Source organism: Caretta caretta, chromosome 7 (assembly GCF_965140235.1).
Source record: "Caretta caretta isolate rCarCar2 chromosome 7, rCarCar1.hap1, whole genome shotgun sequence".
In the NCBI taxonomy this organism is placed as follows: domain Eukaryota; kingdom Metazoa; phylum Chordata; order Testudines; family Cheloniidae; genus Caretta; species Caretta caretta.
In genome coordinates this window covers 111,065,017-111,083,918 of record NC_134212.1, presented here as the reverse complement: position 1 = coordinate 111,083,918, position 18,902 = coordinate 111,065,017, and the positions used below count along the sequence as shown (strand labels likewise).

The following is an 18,902-nucleotide window of genomic DNA, read 5'->3' as shown; positions in this document are numbered from 1 at the left end:
ATAGTGATTCAAAGGGCACAGACCACAGGGGGCCACAAGCAGGCTAAGAAAGAAACAAAATCTACCTCTGAAACAAACGCAGCTCAGCATGCTTATGATCTATACACACGTATACATCGGTGTGTGTGTGCGTGTGAGAGATTTATCCAAATATGTGTAACTTTGACATAACTGGTGTAAATTCTAATAGTAGAATTGTGTTACAGACATGCAAACTATACTGTGTGTTTTAGAGTCAAACACATTTATAAAGGCATATATGTGTATAATATTGTTACACCAGATATTAAATTATACATACAGTGTGTACCTATACAGTACATATTATACATTGGTAAACATGTATACACATAGACGCTTGAATATTTATACACATAGATACTTGAATGTTTGTTTTATATATAGATATAACATTCAAGTATCTATGTGTATAAATATTCAAGTGTCTATGTGTATACATATTTATGTAACACAATCCATATATATATGTAACACAATTCTACCTATTTGCTATTCTCCTGAAAAGATCAATTGGCTGCAGAAGAGTCGGCTGCTTAACACAGAGAGTGGAGAAGAGGAGGGCGAGAGAGTTAAGCCTGCTAATTACGGGGAAAGGAGCAGGGATATTTCTATATGACGACTGTAAAATATTTTAACACAATGGAGTAAATGATTAGTTGTATTTAAAGAAAGAAAGAAAAAGGAAAAATAAAAGAAGGAAATGATAGGCTGTTTTTACAAGGCTTTTTCCAACCCCTAGTTCAACAGAAACACTCATTTATCTGAGCAATTCTGCATCTTTAAGATAAATTACACAGCAGCGTAATAAATTTAAAGTACACCCGATTTTTTTTAATCATTAATTGTAAATGTGCAAAATACCTGCTGGTACTTCACTTTAGAAGAATGTAATTGGCAAAAATAGGAGGCTGATGAATAGATAATAGACCCTTAACTACCAATAAACAGTAAGCAGCAGCCAGCAGTATTAGGATGTGATCATAATTATTCTACAGCGCCAGCCAATAGGAGCGGGAGAACTCGGCCCTAAAATCACTCCCAAACCTAAAGGTAATTTCGAAAATACGGATAGGGCTGGAATTTCTGACTTGCTCGCCTGTCCCCTTGCAATAACCCCGCGTGTCCTAGGTTTGCATACTGCAAGCATCTTCCGGGGTGCTCTCCTTTGTGCCCACCGCGGTGGATTGAGTCTAAGTAGGTAATAGCCCGTAAGGAAGTTCTCAAACAAACAAACAAAACAAAACACCAAAATCCCAGGCGTTTTCGTTGCAAACAACTATTTCAAAAGTGAATGCATCTACCTGTGGGTGAGCTGTAGCTCACGAAAGCTCATGCTCAAATAAATTGGTTAGTCTCTAAGGTGCCACAAGTACTCCTTTTCTACCTGTGGGGGCATCCCAGGGGGACTCTGACATTCCCATGGTTGTCTGGCTTCTCGGGGATCAAGGCATCCGTAGATCGGATTTTGGAAACACCTTTGCATCAGGGGAGAGGCTAGGCGGGCGAGTGAGGCTAGCAGGATACACAACGCTGAACATGCAATCAGTCTTCTGAAAGGCTGAATTGGAGCGAATCCACTTAGCCGATTTTAGAGCATCAGGAGTAACCTCCCGCCCCGGGATTCGAAGTGGAAAATCCCTGAGCTCCTACCTACCTTAGCTGCATCTGGCTGGGCTGCTGGAGGGAAGGACGGATCTGCTGCTGGAGCGGTGAGAGGAGCCTGGCTAGGACACCAGCTGGAGTGAGTGGAGAGAGACACACTCCGTTCCGGGCCCTGGATCCATCCCTCCAGGATCCCAGCTGCCAGAGCTCGCCTCCCCTCTGACGCACTTTAAAGAGTCTCCCCCTTTCAACCTCCAGGCGAGTAATAGCGACCAATCATCAAGCCATTTACCAGGCTTCAGAGGAAGCTGTTTATGTGATCCCAGCACTAATTAGGCTCATGAACTAACAAATCGTTTGCACAACTTGTGAAGGGACCGATCACATCCATGGATTGTCTTTGGACGTAGAGTAGCCGCCTTCCGCAGGAGGGAAACTTCTCCAGGCAACTTTTTTGGTGTGTGTGTGTGTGTGTGTGTGTGTGTCTCTCTCTCTCTCTCTCTCTCTCTCCCTTTTGGGTGCCGCTTGCCGCCGCCTCCTCTCCGCCAGCCCCTGTCTATTTATGTGTGTATCTAGCCCTCCTGAAGTCACTCCCCGCTGCAAACTTCCCCGGCTCCGGGCGGACTTGGGGGGCTGCGGAGCCCGCTCCTCGTGCACCAGAGACAGACAGAGCTTTGGCCGGGGGACTCCAGCTGCCGCAGCATGTTCCAGCCCACACCCAAGCGGTGTTTCACCATCGAGTCGCTGGTGGCCAAAGACAGCCCCTTGCCCGCGTCTCGCTCCGAGGACCCTATCCGGCCGGCGGCGCTCAGCTATGCCAACTCCAGCCCGATGAACCCTTTCCTCAACGGCTTCCACTCCACCGGCAGAGGGGTCTACTCCAACCCGGACTTGGTCTTTGCGGAGGCCGTCTCGCACCCGCCTAACCCGGCGGTGCCGGTGCACCCCGTCCCGCCTCCCCACGCCTTGGCCGCCCACCCACTGCCTTCCTCTCACTCCCCGCACCCGCTGTTTGCCTCGCAGCAAAGGGACCCTTCCACTTTCTACCCCTGGCTAATACACAGATACCGATATCTGGGCCACCGGTTCCAAGGTACGTGCCACTCCTCTTCCTTTGCCAGCCGCGCGCCCAATGCGCTCCGGATCCATCCTGTCCCCACACCCTGGCCTGGTGGGGCTGGCTGGGGGCGGGGGGGGGGTGTCTGGAAAGCGTGGGAGTGAAATTGACGGCTACAAACCCCAGTGTATGGTCTGCGGTGTGGGGAACGGAAGACGCCTTTTAAAAGGCGAAGAAGGGGAGACAGGGTCAGAGCTTCGCTGAAGTCCTCAAAGTGGGCGCCGGTTTGCTCGTTGTTGGGGGAGTCGGCTCTCGTTTTTCTTTGCCCCGCTATCGAACTGGAGAAGCTGCCAGCGGAAGCGGGGTGTGCTGGGTTGGGGGTGGGGGGAGGAGAGGGGCAGGCTAGGGCCGGGGGTTAGCAGTTGTTTTAAAGTGGTTTAAAGATCAGGCATAAAAGTTGTGGTTTTAAAAAAAAAATCACCGCGAAAACTGTCGCAAGTTTTCAAAGGGCTGGCCGTTCCAGTAACACTCCCTCTCTGGATCTCGGCCTGCCAGAAACATCCAAACAAACAGGGCTGCGGGGAACATCAAACGTCGTTGCAGAAACGGAATATACCTCGTCACATTTTCGGTATATTTCTCCCTTGACAAGCCAGATCAGCGCAGCCAAGGCAGAGCCGGCGCCACGAAGAGTTTCCGTTTTTAAAAAAAATCCCCGACTTCCTATTGTTCACAGTAACAAAATAATACCAATAAAACAAAGTGAGTGGTTATTGTCTTAAAATAATACGAAGGCCGATGAGAAAGAGAGCGAGCAAGTTTGTTTTGTTTTTTTTGCGGGGGGTGGGGGTCGGTGAATTTCACACAGAGTCCTTCCAGTCACCAAGTGACTAATAACCAGTTGAGGGGAAATAACCAAAGCTTATGGCCCACAATCAATAAACAAATCCCCCCTTGCCCCAGTTAATTTAACCCTTTGCTAACAGCTTTGTTCCCCCCCCCCCAAAGAAAGATCAGGTTTCTTTTCTAAGATGTCCCATTCAGTTTTGCGTGTGTGTGTTTTTTGACGTTCAAGTCGTTTAAAAAAAAAAACAACAACAACCTTATTTATTCTGAAAGCAGCAGCCTGTTTTTTTAGGCTGCAAAATGCAGCCCCCGATGTCCCTCCGCAGAGAGCGAGAGCCTTTCTGAAGAAAGGGAGACGTGGTTCAAAACGGATTATAGCCTCTCAGAACAAAATTACAGGTTTCGCTGACCAAATTGTTTGTCCCAGTTATCAGCAGATTGGTAAAGAGCGGGCGGAAATTTCCCAGTGTTATGCCACAGACTGGTTTAAATCACAACCTCCTAATGGGGCGATCTTTAAAGAAAACTGAAAAGGACCTAGCTGGTTCTTCGTTGGTTTTGTAACCTTGCAAGAAGCGATTCCCAGTAGTCGAAAATGGCGATCCTTCCTAGGGAAACAAACCAACCGATCGACCTTTCACGCCCGCAAAACGCGTATTCAGATTTACGCTCCCTCAAGTTTGTTGTTTGTGTGTTTATTTTTATGAAAATGTGTTAGTCCCGCTGCCGCAATCGCAAGGGGGCTGGTAAACAGAGAGTTCAGGGTCACCATCCCCTCGCTGGCATTAGCATTGCATGTCTGCTGCAGTGCCGACTTATAAACGGTGTGTAACTATTTAAAAGATACCGTTCAAAACAAACAAAAAAAGGGGTTCTGGAATGTAGTTTTCGGAGGGTCAACCAGGGTCAGATCTGAGGAATACGGGGCTGTCTCTAAACAGCCAAGTTATGCACAGAGATCACCACATACTCCCTTGCGCATCTGCGGAATCTATAATATTGGAATAGCTGGACAGCTCGAATTGTGAATAGTTTGCCTTTCTTATTAGGTTTAAAATATAACCAACGGTTTAATCTACACCCAATTGTGAATTCCTAACTGTTACTGCAATAAATAACACAGGTATGATAGCGGTGATTTCTCCATCCATTAGTTTTTAATACTCCCATAAAGGTGGATTTTATTTTATTGATTAATTTCGCGTGCTGATCTGGAGTCTCGCCTTTTTTCTATATGGTAGGGAAAACAGTCTATAAAGGAGGAGGTGTTTTTTTTTAAACGAGTAAGAATTTTCTCCGCCGGGTAATAGTGAGAAAGTAACGCTAGGGCTGAATAATACGAATGGCGTGTGTTTGTGGAAAGGTGTTTTGCTAATCTCTGTTTTGCCCTGCTGTCCAGGGAATGAAACCAGCCCAGAGAGCTTCCTCTTGCACAATGCACTGGCCAGGAAACCCAAACGGATTCGTACAGCTTTCTCGCCATCCCAGTTACTGAGACTGGAGCATGCTTTTGAAAAGAATCACTACGTAGTAGGAGCAGAAAGGAAACAATTGGCACACAGCCTCAGCCTCACGGAAACTCAGGTAAGGGCACAGATGGGAAGTTTCTGGGGCCGGAGTGTGAGGTCTAATAATGTAACTAACAAAATACGCTGCCAAACTCCAAGGTGCGGAGTAAAAGATATACAATTTTTCTGCAAATGCAGGGATTCATATCTAATATAAATGGGGAGGGGGGCGGTGTATTTCTAGCTGAGTCTGCCTTTCCACTGCCTGGTTAATATAAAATAAGTCCTATTTATTAAAACAACCCACCTTCCTTAAAAATTACAGGGGTCACAATTATTATTATGAATAATGTCCAAAGTAAACCATAGTTATTTTTCCCCTGTGAGTTATCTGTGGTCATTCAGTTCTAAATGCTCGCTGTATAGATAATACATGAAGATGATAAATGAATCGCTACATCCCTGTTAATATTAAAAATCTCGATTTGCATTTTCAAAGGACAACTTCTTGGTCAATGTGGGTTTTTCGTGCCAATTTGAGTAACATTTGGGTTTAAAACTGTTTATTTTAAGGAAAGAGACATAGTTTATAAGACGAATTTTCTATCCCTGTATAGAGCTCCTGCAAAATTGGGATACTTTACTTGCTGAGACATAAAGATAAAAATTAAACACAGACATCTTACTAACCCAAATGACTTTAATTATATCTCTCTGTGTCGGCTGAGGTCCAGAATTTTAATGCAGGATATTTTTGTTTAGCTGATCTGTATATTTCAAGTGACAATTACAACTCTGTCTTACGTTGTATGGGTGCAAAGCGAGCAGTGCCTTGGACGGCACCACAGACAGATTGTTTCAGTCAGTCTGAACGGTCTGGGCTTGCATCAAAGATGTTGGAAGGAAACAGATTGGAATAACTGAATTGTTTTAGAATTGTCAAGACAGCTCATATTGGGTTCTTGAAGCAAATACAAGGCTAATTGTACTTCAGAGGCTTCTTAACGATCCAGCCGTAAGAGTTTATGGTGTGGATGAGCCATTTCGTATTTAGGATGCATGTGAACTGTCTAAGGCGTGTGTTTAAAGCCAGATGGGTTATTTAGATAGAGATTTTCAGTTTCTTCGGAACTCTGCTGCTCAGGTCTCTTACCTTTCACGCGGTTTTGTTAGTGTCAAACTAGAGTTGGTTTTTCTTGGGGCGGGGGTGTTCGGGAGACCCACAGTGAGGAGTTGCGGAGGGGATTGTCTCTGCTGCAATATGTGGCAGTGTATCTAAGGGGGGGGGGGGAACCCATCTCCAGTCGCAGCCTAGTTCAAAGTTCCCAGTAAACAGTAACGCTCTCTGTGCGGATTAAGTTGTAACACTTTTTTATTTTTCCTTTTCGGGGGGAAGCAATAAAGAGGTTGGCGCTTTTGTTTTAAAAAGTCTCCCTAACAAAACAATAAAAAAGGATCGCCACTTTTATGAGGTTCTCCGAACAAGGGGCCGGTCACCGGCTTATTTCCACTGGAAAGCTGTATTTAAGGTGGTCTTTGTCCTGCTTGATTCCGAAGCTGGTTGGGGTCTTTTGTCCAGATGTCAAACCCCTCGTTCCCTACAAACGAGCTCCCTTTTGGAGATCAGCGGGCAGAAATGAACCGTCCTCCCCTTCAATTAGCAAACTAAAAGCAAATTAAACTCACCCCTTGTTCCCCGCTCAGCTTTTTAATGGGAGACTTTTGGAGAATATGAAAATGCAGCAGAGATGTGTGCCTGGCATGGTAGTAGCTCTGTTCTGAAGAGCCAGCGAAGCGGGTTAAACCAGCTTATTAAAATGCTCCAGTCCCCCCCCCCCCCCCTTTGCTAGGGCCTTTATCAGGCACTTTCAGACAGAACCAGAGTCTGAACTGCTTTAAAAAAAACCCACCCGTGTTTACCTTTGGCCACTTCAAGGAGTGTGGCCAGCTCTCGAGATAAACTTCTGGATCAATACTATCTGTAATTAAATGACTGAAGTAATCTGGTGTATATTTAAGTCAGATTTATTCCACTCTGAACACATTTCAGAGAGGCATTTTTTTTATGGCACTTGAAGGATTCGCTTTAATACGATCGCTTCTGGACGCCCCTGCACAAACAACCGCTGTATAAAATGGGTTTGTAATGTTTGCTAGGGTTTTTTTGGCGAGGAGGGGGAGGAATGGTCTCAAGGAGACGCCTCTATAATGCTCAGAATCCTGCTCCCCTCCTCTCCTGGGAAAGTAAAGGCCCTAGTGGGATTTTAAAAGGATCGCCATCTCTTCTTTTTAATTAATATCATTTTGAGGGGAGTTTGAACAGTTTCACTGCCAGAATAGTTACTCCAAGGTTCAGCTGGTCCAGAATGTTAAAGAACAGTCAATGCTATTATACAAGTTCACCCCCCCCCCAAAATGCGATTAAACCGGATCTATCCAAGACTCTGTTCCAAGGGGCCTACATTGAACAAATGTACTGCAGTTTAAGGGATCACTTCCCAGATGTTGAATACTACTACACACTTACAAAGTAGAAGGGCCGATGATTTGTTTGTATTGTGACTGGAGGAGTTGCTTCTTTTGAAAGATTATGTGCAATTGGTTGTAGAATTTATTAGTTGTTTTTCCAAATTAGATACTTCATGTGTAATGCAGAGTATAGAAAACTCATGCGTATTATGCAGAGCGTATGTGTGTTTAGAGAGAGTATATGTGTGGTCTATATACGTGCATGTAGTCATACATTGTGTGTGTGTGTATGGATGTGCACACTTTCTCTTTATATATCACCCTATATAGACAAACTGTATCCACCCAAGTGTCTGTCTCTATGTATACGCACGCTGTATATATATATACACACACACATATGCAGACGCAGAGTTCCGGACCCCCTTCCAAACAGATTTCTTCAACCCCTTGAGAAAATAGAGAAAGAAAATAGACCTAGATTTTTTCCCCATACAAGATTCCTTAATGGGGGCAGAAATCTTCAAAGGGAACCAGTGTAATGACCTCACCAATTTTCTGGAGTGTTAAAGTGAAACCAGCCAAGTAATCCCCAATTTTGTTTCTCATCTGCAGGTAAAAGTATGGTTTCAGAACAGAAGGACAAAGTTCAAGCGACAAAAGTTGGAAGAGGAAGGTTCAGACTCACAACAGAAGAAAAAAGGGACTCATCACATTAACCGGTGGAGAATTGCCACGAAACAAGCCAGTCCAGAAGAAATAGACGTCACTTCAGACGATTAAAAACTGGCACTTGGACATTCAGCCAACCAAACAAAAAAGTGTTAAAAGGATCACACACAAGAAAGTGGCGTTGCAGGGAAGATACATAAAGGCTTCATCAAAATGCAATTCTCGTCTAGGAAGCAGCTGAGAGCGAGCGAGCGAAAGATCCAAAATGTGGCACTGTTGGCACAAGTCTGGCAAAGGGGGGATCTGTCAATCAAAGCCAAACCACCGAGACAAGATGATTGACAGGTATTCCGTTTCTCGCAGTCCACTTTTAAAAACAAAATAACGAGAGAAAGAGAGAGAGAGAGAGAGAGAAACCCCCCCTAACAGGACATATTGCACTTCACGGTTTGTCCAGTCTTTAAAAGAGAATTCCATACACAGCCCAGAACCACACCTGTTTCAGAAACTTGAATTGCATGTGTAAAAGCCGAGTGGGCAAAACCAGTTCCTAAAGACAGAAATGGATTGTCATTTGTTTCCCCTTTGAGACAGGTTCTGTGTGCTTTTTAATTTTATATTACGAGAAATGTGCCGTCTGTAAACATTTTATGATAACTTCTGGCGTCAAAGTGATTGTGAAAGCTAAATGAAGTAGCAGTAACCATAGTGTTCCTCCCAAATGGACAACACGGTGGGATGGGGTGGGGATGGGTTTGACTTTTGCTGCAGCGAAAAAAAATCATTTAAAATATAATAGTCCCATTATGAAGCTTAATTTTTTGTTTAAATCCAATGACCACGTTTGATGAGAGGGTCCCTAATTGGCCAAACTTCCAAACCTGGCAGTAGCCGTGTAAAGGACTCTGTGTAAAGGATGGGTTCTAAATGGCCATCTTCATTGGAGGCAAGTGTCAAGCACTGAGCTTATAATATTCCAAGATTATAGAGCTACTAAAAAAAAGTGACAAATGTTTCCTTAATGTCTTCTATACCAGAATGTAAATATTTTTGTGTTTTGTGTTTAATTTGTTAGAATTCTAACACACTATATACTTCCAAGAAGTATGTCATTGTCAATATTTTGTCAATAAAGATTTATCCATATGCCCTAAATTTTTAAGCAATATTTTTCCACGTTTTTTGAACCTTGGAAGTTCGTTTTCCCCCCCCCCCCTTTTATTTTTCATTTTTTGTTACTGTAGTGACTTCACGCCCTAAACATTCCTGTCAATTTCCGCACCAATGAACCATTCATCATACGCGGTGCACTGAGTGGCCTTTTATTCATTAATTCAGTCGCTTATCAATAGAAAGTTTAAAACAAAATAACCCAGAGATGAGAACCACTTTTTTTTTTCTAATATAGAAAGGGCAAGAGATAAATAATGTAGCCAATTGCAGCCAACACAGGAGAATCCGCTAATTATTTTTTTTTTGCGGCATATCTGATTTTTTAAAAAAGTTAGGGTTGGTTTTTTTTAGTTTTGAAAATGAGGACACGCGAGATGTATACAGTGACCGTTTGGCGGGTTGTATGTTTGTCGCGGGGAGCGATTCTGGGGAAAACGTTAAAACTCGAACATTAAAGTATGTGTGTTGGGGGACGCATGGGGGAGGGGGAGTTGCAACCAATCCTTGAGGAAACTAGCTGGTTTTCTGGGGGTACACAGTTGTTTGTTCATGCTTCATTTGCTCCTTAGCCTGATAGACTGCATTAATCAGTTTTATTTCCATTGATAGAGAAACCTCGTCTGCTCTGTTCGAGCTACAAAGAATCCTGCAAGCTTTTGTGAAAGTGCAAATCAGTTTAGGCAATTATCATACCAGGAATATGAAGGGGAAAGAGGAGGCATTGCCCAGTGGTCTCCTTTAATCTCTTAATCCGTGGGTCCAGGGGGGCTAGTTGGACATAATTTAGGACAATCTGACTACCCTTTACACTGTGATAAGGCGAAGTTACAATGCATCGCGAAAATACGAGCTTTGTTAAACATCCTGCCTTGAAAATTTAAGATTAGACATTCCATGCACGTGTTGGCACGATAGGGTACTATGTCATTTTAAAAAAAAAAGTCCAATCTTATTTTTAAACATCGCTGCTCTTTATTCAATAATGGTGACTTTCCATTCAGAGCAGCTACAAATATTAGAGGCCCAGAGGCGGTGAGATGCATGTCGCAATGCAGTTCCCTATATCTAACCCAAGATCATTATTTAGCGAAGCTGTTCCCCAAGTAAACTTCTCTCTACGTTTCCCCCTCTAAACAGCTGGTTGCACGGATCCTGAAATGAATCCGGGCGCCTTTGTCACCTCAAACTCGCCCAACTTCGCTTGAGTTCTACTTCAAACCAATGCAAATGTGCCAACATTAAACAGATCGCAGTTAAACAGCAGACTTGGGCCTTTCTATAAATTGTTTCCCATCTTGATAAAAGGCTTATTTCTGCAGGAGCTATATATATATATTTTTCCACTGCAAGGAAAGAAAGAGAGAGAGAGAGAGAAAAATTAAGCGTCCTATGTAACGTAACAGCAATAAAATCTTCAGAGAATGCCATTAGCTTTGAAAAAAAAACCCTAAAAGCTTTATTACAAACCAAGCTTTGAAAATAGGGGGGATTAGGAGTCTGAAAGGGTCCCACAATGGTTAGAAGAAAAGGTTTCATGCTAATGAGGTTAATGCCCTTTGTATCTCAGGACTCCACAACTTCATTACTCACTATCTCAGGCAGCACCGAGCGGCTCAGAACAGTGCAATCCACTCCAGCTTTTCCCTTCCCTGCCTAAAGAAGGATTTGATAGCAGCTCTGTTCAAACTAGATAATTATATCTTTTCAAGTCGGAATTAAGATAAAGAAAGTGAAGCAAAGGCGGCTAGCCTTGATCCACTGCAAACAAATTTGGCGCACTTTCTAGTCTCTCTCCCCCTGCCTCAATAGGCAGGACAGTCCGCTTATTAGACCCTCATTTGCTTTATTAATTCATCTATTTAAAGTGGCAGGATTAGCTAGTCTAATGTGGACGCTGGGTGCCAGGCAACGTTGAAATATAAATATTTGTGAGATGCTATCCGACCGGGCTTTTAACAATATATTTTATATTAAATGGCCGAGGGAAGGGGATCGTGTTGGCGAAATAGAAACTTTAGAGGGTTTTTTTTTTTTTACGGCTTCCCAAATCGGTTCAAGTGAAACATTTGTTCTGTGTTTAGCCCTGATCATTTGGGAAAAAAAACCCCTTGAATTCCATACCGGGGTGTCAAAGTCTAGAGAGACAAATAAAATAATATTTTAAAAAAGGCTACAGGGAAGGTTGTTTCAGAGCGCTGGCGGTGATTTGGCCAGGTGTGTGTGGGGGAAATAGATCGGTCTGGAAATATTTCGGGATGATACTTGACCACAGAGCTAAGCAGGCACGGCCCTTCCTTCTCGCATGTGCGCGTGTCCATTCGTGCTCCAGGGAGAACTCCCAGCGCACAGGAAGCTAACCTTGTCCGTGTGATTTCAGGGCAAGCTCACTTCGCAGGGTGCGGACACGGCCGAGTTTGTGGGTTTTGCAGGCAATCGAGATTACTACACACTTTTTTTTTTAAATTAAGGCTCTGCAAACCTCGTCTCATGGCCGGAGCTGCTGCTCTAGATCCGAAACTCTGTCAGTCCCAAGGCATATATTTCTTCGGTTGCTCGAAGGAGCTCAGCAGATAGTTTGCAGCAGGAATTTGAAGGTGTCGTGCAGGCTGCCCAGAGCAGAGGTTTTGGGAGCAGAGGTTTTGGGTCAGATTCTGGTCTCAGTTGCACCAGTGTAAATCCGGAGTCACTCTTGGTTCTCTTCGTTGGGCTCACTCCGGGATCAGATTTGCACCGGTGTCACTGCGGTCAGAAGCTGGCCCCTTGTTTTTTGTTTAAGCCCGACGGTTCCCGTAGACCAAAAGCCGGGCCTCGGCTGTATTGTGAGCCCACGTCGGTTCAGGTGACGTGTGTGAGATTTCCCCTTTGCAACTCGCCCCTGCGCGCGGCGGGCAGCAGAAATGCCCAGCGCGCTGCGCAAGGGGAAAGCTGCTGCCCTGGGAGCTGCAGTTGCGTTTTGAGTTTCATTTAAGCGCTGTTTATCTCCCCCCCCACACACACTCCCTCCCCTCCCCCCCGTTGATGGACAGCTTTGTCACTTCGCAGAGTTTGACGGAAATTAGCAAAAAGTCCCCGCCTGGCTAGTAGGAAATGGAAAAGAAATAGCAGCTCCATCTAGATCCAATTCCCTGATAAGCGGGATCTTTCCCATCCCCTGCTCCCTCTGCACCACTGTTTCATAACCACTTAGAGCTAATATATCAATTGATTTACTTCTCCAAATAGTCCCCGCTGTGAGCTGGAAGTGGGAGTTTAGAGAACCTACTGACCCCTAGCCGTAACCTTGCTCCTTGCGATACCTTCCCCTGGTGGGACCCTCTCAGCCATTAAAACCCAGGCCCTGTCACACTTGAAAGCGAAAGGGTCGATTCATCAGCATCTTCTCTCGCTCGCTTTTTTTTTTAAATTGGGCCTTTGTAATGATCGCCTGTTGCAGCCGCCTCCGGGGAAACGAGAGGTCAGAAGTTAGCGAGCCTGGGCGGGCCCCGCAGCTCCGCACCTTGGCGTGGAACGAGTTCACCCGCTCCCACGCTGCTGCCCTGGGTGGGGATTTCGGAGGCCCCCTTCCCGGCGCTTTCTTTCCTCCTTGCTGGAGCCGTCCATCGCCTCCTTCCAAGGACTTCAGCCCCGTTCCGCCGTGGTAAACTCACCTGGAAAATTCTAACCTCGGGGGTGGAGGAGAAGGTGGCAAAGAGGCTGGTGTTATTTACACCTCCTCTGAATTCAATCTTCCCTCGCAGAGCCCCACTCACACGCGGCTTTAGTGACCTGGGCTCTTTCTGTCCCCAGCTCCAGCTAAACGAACGAGCCTAATGCAGTCTCTCGTGTGCACAGCCGAGGGGAGGGGAGTGATCGCACTAACGCCGGCGCAGTTAGAAACCCGAGCGGTTCCCAAGGCTTTAGGGTCAACCAGCGCTCCCAGGAGAAAGCCGCTGGCCAAATATCACCCAGCCCCCGTCCGAGTCAGCACGAGATTTATTTTGCTCTTGTTTTTTATTTTTTTTCCTTTCGTTCAGTATTAGTTTTTAAAACAAAAAACAGGGGAGCCCATGTCTAAGAAAGGCTAGAAAGGTTCCGAAAATTAGACCTTCAGTCATAACAATTACTTTGTGCATCATCTCTCTCACTTACACACACACACAGAGTTTCAACCACACCGATCCAGCAGCACTGTACATTCCTGTCACCCAAGTCTTCAGAGAGCTGTTCCTATTCGCAGGTGCCTGGAGGGGTGTGTGTGTGTGAGAGAAAGAGAGAGCCCCATTAACACCCTTTCCCATCCCTTGGGCTGGACGTTTAAAATGCCCCTTCCCTCCTCTGCCCCTCCGCCTCCCCTCGGTAGCTATCACCTTTTTCTTTCTCTCCAGCGGGACGGACCCCTGACTAGCTACTCCATCCCTCTCTGCCTTAGAGAGAGGCCTTTTGCCCCCTGCCAACACTTAGACCCCAATGGGCCATGCAAGGTTGGACCTTGGGCCGCTGCGCCCTCAGCCCTTCCGCCAATCGCATCGTCGCCCCTAACTCGAACCCATCCCGATCCAGGGGAACCCGACTCATATTTATAGTCCAGGGCTCCATTGCATTCGGCTGGACCTGACGTCAGGAAGAACTTGATCTAGCCTGCTTCGCTCCTGCTTCTGAAACTGATCCTTGAAATGAGAGAACAGACTCCACACAATTCCCATGGCCTTGACATAAGGTACAGCGATAAATATACACCACTAATGAGCAATTACCATATAATCACCTTCCAATTAGCTCGCATAATGATGAATTAAACATTCTAGCCCGCTGGATTAGGTTTCTTACTTTGTATATTATTTACGAAGGCTAGCTTCTGCGGAGCACCAAATATCAAATTAGATAGGGAATTTTCGGTTGGGGGTAATTATGCATTCATTGCATGTCCTGGGTTTTTGTCACCAGCCGTGTAAAATGCATTGGAAGGTAGTGTCCATCCCATCATGCCTTTTCTTTTTGATGTCTTAAATAACACCCTTTTCCACAAATACCCTACACGTTTCAACCCTTCCCCCCACCTGCTACTTTATTGTAAAGCCTTGTTGGCTTTTTCACCAGTGCAATAAAACTACCAAGAGAATAACTTTGAAATGGGAAGGACGCTGAAGAATTTAAAAGAATGTTTAGATTTTACTGGACAAGCATCAGTGCCCACGGGTCTCTTTTGTGCTGGGATTCAGGTGATATGAGCCTTACTGTTAAAAGAAAACTTTCCGAGGGGCTGATACTTGGCACTCGACAGATTTCTCTCTTCTTTGCCCACTAATTAGTCATAGCAGAGGTTATCCTCTTTTAGATGCTTTTATTTTTGCACTGGAGCATAAAACTTAAAAGGATTTGTTCACAAATTATGTTTGTCAAGCGATTATTTGAAAATGAGGTCAAACGCCTCAAGTATTTAGGGGGAATATAGAGAGATATAATTTTGGAGAGTGGCCACTCCTCAGTGACTCTGCTTTGGAAAATTGGTGTCGAGTCTTTAATGCCATTTCATGAAATATTCCATCCCTTATGAAAATAACACGTAAGATTAAAAAAACGAAAGGTTTGAATATTAAAGGATGGAATTAAACTGTCAAAAAGCAAGGACATGCTAAACTAAAAAGGTTGCCACTCACTGTTTAGGTTCAGCAGCGGATGTGTGCATACAGAAGACCTATGAACAATGTGGAAAGCTAAGGATTGAGCTTCATCCCTAAATCTGAATTTCCTGGCTTTTGTTGGTTTAAACTGGACCCTTAATGTTTTTTTAAGTAGCCATTGGTGTGTGAGTAAACCTCCATCAGGAGTTTAAAACCTTGCCCTAAAATGTGTTCAGGGCAAACATTTGGCAAAGACGATTTCAGTCCAAAAGCACTCCTCACACCCTCATTTTCGATTTTAAAAATCTAGTTGGTGAATTTTAACTCTGGAAAGAATTCCACTCGGTTAGCTCTAAAATAAAAGCATAAACTACCTTGACTTCAAACGGGGTTCTGCTACTGGATTGCAAAAGCAGGCAACTTTATTTTTATTTAAAATGTACTGCCTACACATCGCTAGTACTTTCCCAAAGCCTAGGTCTGTATCGTCTGTGATATAATAATAAAATCAAAACACTCTCTGAAACATTCTAAAGAATCCCATTCAGAGCCAATGAGAATCAAGGGAGCAAATCATTCTATTAATGGCGTTCTCCATCTACCTGGCTCTCTTCTGGCATATAAAAAGTCAAAATAAATCGAAGGTTGCATTTCAAAATAATGTCAGATACATCTGATAGGTGACCTCAGACTGCACAGATCATTTAGATATAATGTGAAATTTAGTTGTCAGACACTGAATGAGCTGGAAACAGTGGGTAAATCTAATGTATTTGTCTATGTAAACACCAAAGAAGTAAGAAGTGTCAGAATTTCCTTGCTTTCGTGGGTTTCATTCATAGCCTTGACATTGTTTGAACAACCTTTTTGTGATTTTGCTGTGTACACCGAATCCATAAAGTCCTGACTTTCCACCTAAGGCCGGACAGTGGAGAATGTAGAAAGAATACAAGTGTGATTATTATTTTGTCATTAGATCAGCAAGTTGCTTTCAGAGCCAGGGAAGAAAGTGCATTCTTGCGGGCTGCAAGAATGAGATCTTCCTAGATAAACTCCTCGATGATCTCATTCATAATCTAGATCATCGTAGTTATTTTGCGTGGCATATTGGGGTTCTGGATCTGATATGTACTGTTACGAGATGTTTGGAACTCAGGTTAGATTGTAAACCTGTGACAGCCAGGTTTCCTGTCGTGTCATATTCACCGCTTCACTGTCATAACATTTGGTGACTCTTTGAAGGCGTTCATAATATACGAACCATGCCTATTCTTTAGTGGGTTAGATTTTCTTCTGTGAAAAACAAGAATGAAAAAAAAAGATGCGGAATATTGAAAACGTAATGGCCATATTTTTAAACTAATCCTTTCACAAGAACAAGATTATTTTCACTTGCAAAATATTAGAAAGTCAACTCTTTGCTAAAAATGTCAAGCAGGCATTTTGTTTGTTCGTTTGGAAGGTCACTTTAAGGTCGCCGTGTGACAAAATGCGAAACACTGGGACACGGGGAATATGATGAAGGCTCGTGAGCTCAGTAATTAAAAAGTTAGGGAAGCTCCGGGAAAGGTGTAAGTTAGTATTGTTCTGTAATATTCTCCTGAAACTGTGTATGTGTGAGTGTGTTTGGGACGGGTAGTACACTGTGAACTATTTTGTACAGCCCCGAGCACAATGCAGGCTCTTAACAAAGACCGTATAAAGAACGAAAGAGAGTCAGGAGTGAGAAGTATCCAGTCAAGAGAGATCGTGGTTGCTTTCTGTATGTTACCTGTACAATGCATGACTACATTTTTCAAAATATCAGGTGTTTATTTGCAGTACCGCCACCCTATTTTAGAAACGGTCCGTTTTCTTGTTCAGGAAGCACGTGGGTTTCTTTATTCGGCACATTTAAGCTGTAGGATATTCTCTCTCTCTCTCTCTCTCTCTCTGATATAGTTCTTGTACAAACGCCAATGGGTCCGATTCTTCTGCAGCTGGAGTCACATTGACTTCAAGGGGAGCTAGATTTGGCTCAGAGCAGGGCATTTACTTTTTTAAAAAGCGAGCTGTTAGAATCAAGGTGCAAGGAAATCGACTCTGTGCACCTCAGCCTCTTCTGTGATATCACCAGAGCACTGTACTGGGGCCTGCTCCTGCTAGCCTTTCCCCGTTGGCAACTACTCACTTGCAAAGGCGGGCAGGATTGGCCCTTGTGCAAATCCCTCCAGCCCCTGGCGAAATAGGCTTCCCCACCATGGACTTTCATATGCATTTGCCTTCTCTTGGGATCATCTTAAATTCTGTTTGTGTTAACCACACACACACATTGCCACAAGTACTCTAAGGTGCCACAAGTACTCCTTTTCTTTTCGCCAATACAGACTGACACGGCTGCTACTCTGAAACCACACATTGCCATGGTAACTATTACAACTGCAGATCAAAGTTTCCTGCAGTATGACTTCCCCTCCTCTGGTATTGCATGTCATTCTTCACCTGCAGCAAAACGCTCGGGCTGGAGAGGTCACCGCGCTGGCTCCCATCCACCCTGCGTTGTTTGCACCACTTCTTACATACAGGGGCCGGGGAAGAAATAGACCTGCACCTCTCCTAGTTGTAAGTCACGTTTTTCCCCTTGGGAAGCTTGATAACCCTGCTGAGTCCCCTCTCTCTGTTCATTGCTGTCCTTCTACTGTTGATTCACTTCATTCTCCACTGGGCGTTACGTAGACGTGTGCTCTGGTTCCGCCACAAACGATTGGGCTCTAGTCTAGATAGGGCTTACTAGGTGAAATTCTCTGCCCCGTGCTGAGCAGGAGTTCAGACGAAATGATCACAAGGGTCCTTTCTGACCTTAAACTCCGTTAATCTGGGAAAAGAAGCCGCTGATTTGCGGGAATATATAGACTCTCTTCTCTAAATATAGAAGAAACTGAACACGAGGGGTTTTTTATGATTTGGGGGGCTCCCAGGAAGATCCCTATAAAACATGTCATCTCCGAAGTTCTCAAGGCAACTCCACTAGGAGATTGTCCGCCTCCCCCCCCCCCCCCCATAGCTCTGGGGATGTAGTTAATTGGGATCATTTGAACTTCCACACTCAAAGGTTTGTCTGTGGCTTCTTATTGTGTAGTCCATTCTTTGGCAGGAACTGTTTCAATATTTGGGCGGCAACAAAGGTGGGAGGGGGAAAAAGCGATCTCCAGAAAGGCAGAAAATGAATGAAATGCATTCCGGAGCAGGAGCAAGGCTGCCGATGTGTGCATCCCCCGTTTAGCCGGGCACAGCCCTTCGCTCTGCGGCGCCTTGACGCTTTACTCATTATGTGGAGAGCTTCTTCGGGGACAATCACAATAATGTCTTCTTTGATCTCAATGGGCAGCCTAGGGATACACCCCAGGACCAAAATAATCATCCCAGAGATGAGAGCCAGAGTTCTTTGGTCCGACCATAAAGCACCCCCCCATCCCGGGATTTAAACGAAAGAGAAGTAGAAGGAAACATTGACACCAGTTTAATTGGGAGCGACTCTTGAACGCTCGGGGGTAGTGGCACCGTTTAACATGAACGATTCCTACAGGAGGTTTCCCGAGCTCCTTCTTTTGATCATTGCGGGTGCCCTAGAAGGTTTCTCGCTCTCGTTAACATGGCCCTGCTTTCCTAGGCGCAAAGCCCCGGCCGGCAGGATACCTGCAAGAAAACGAGGAGCTGGAAATACCGCAGCCCCTGGGGAATACACCCGCTCCCGAGCTTTCTCCTTACACCTGCGCTTCAGCCCCATCACTCCTGGGACCCACCTGGGCGGATCTGCCTGTTTAGCTCGGGACGAAGTGGATCTGAAAACAACACACGCCGACGACCCTAGAAACGCACAGTACTTTTCCCTGAAGTGGTGCACGCCAACTAACGGCGGTCCCCAAGCCTGTGGCAGCGGCCCTGAGTCTGCCCCTGGGAGGGAGCCGATTGGCT

At 44.9% G+C, this 18,902-nt stretch overlaps 1 protein-coding gene across 2 annotated transcripts; it reads left to right on the top strand.

Moving 5' to 3' along the window:
- The first annotated feature begins 1,851 nt into the window (after positions 1-1,851).
- EMX2 (empty spiracles homeobox 2) lies at positions 1,852-9,330 on the top strand. Of its 2 annotated transcripts, XM_048859539.2 has the most exons (3): positions 1,852-2,716; positions 4,926-5,110; positions 8,119-9,330. In XM_048859539.2, the coding sequence occupies exons 1-3, from the start codon at positions 2,326-2,328 to the stop codon at positions 8,284-8,286; spliced, it is 744 nt and encodes a 247-aa protein (XP_048715496.1). In that variant the 5' UTR covers positions 1,852-2,325; the 3' UTR covers positions 8,287-9,330. The 2 variants fall into 2 exon arrangements, with proteins under 2 accessions (XP_048715496.1, XP_048715497.1); XM_048859540.2 differs by lacking the exon at positions 4,926-5,110.
- The last annotated feature ends 9,572 nt before the right edge of the window (positions 9,331-18,902 follow it).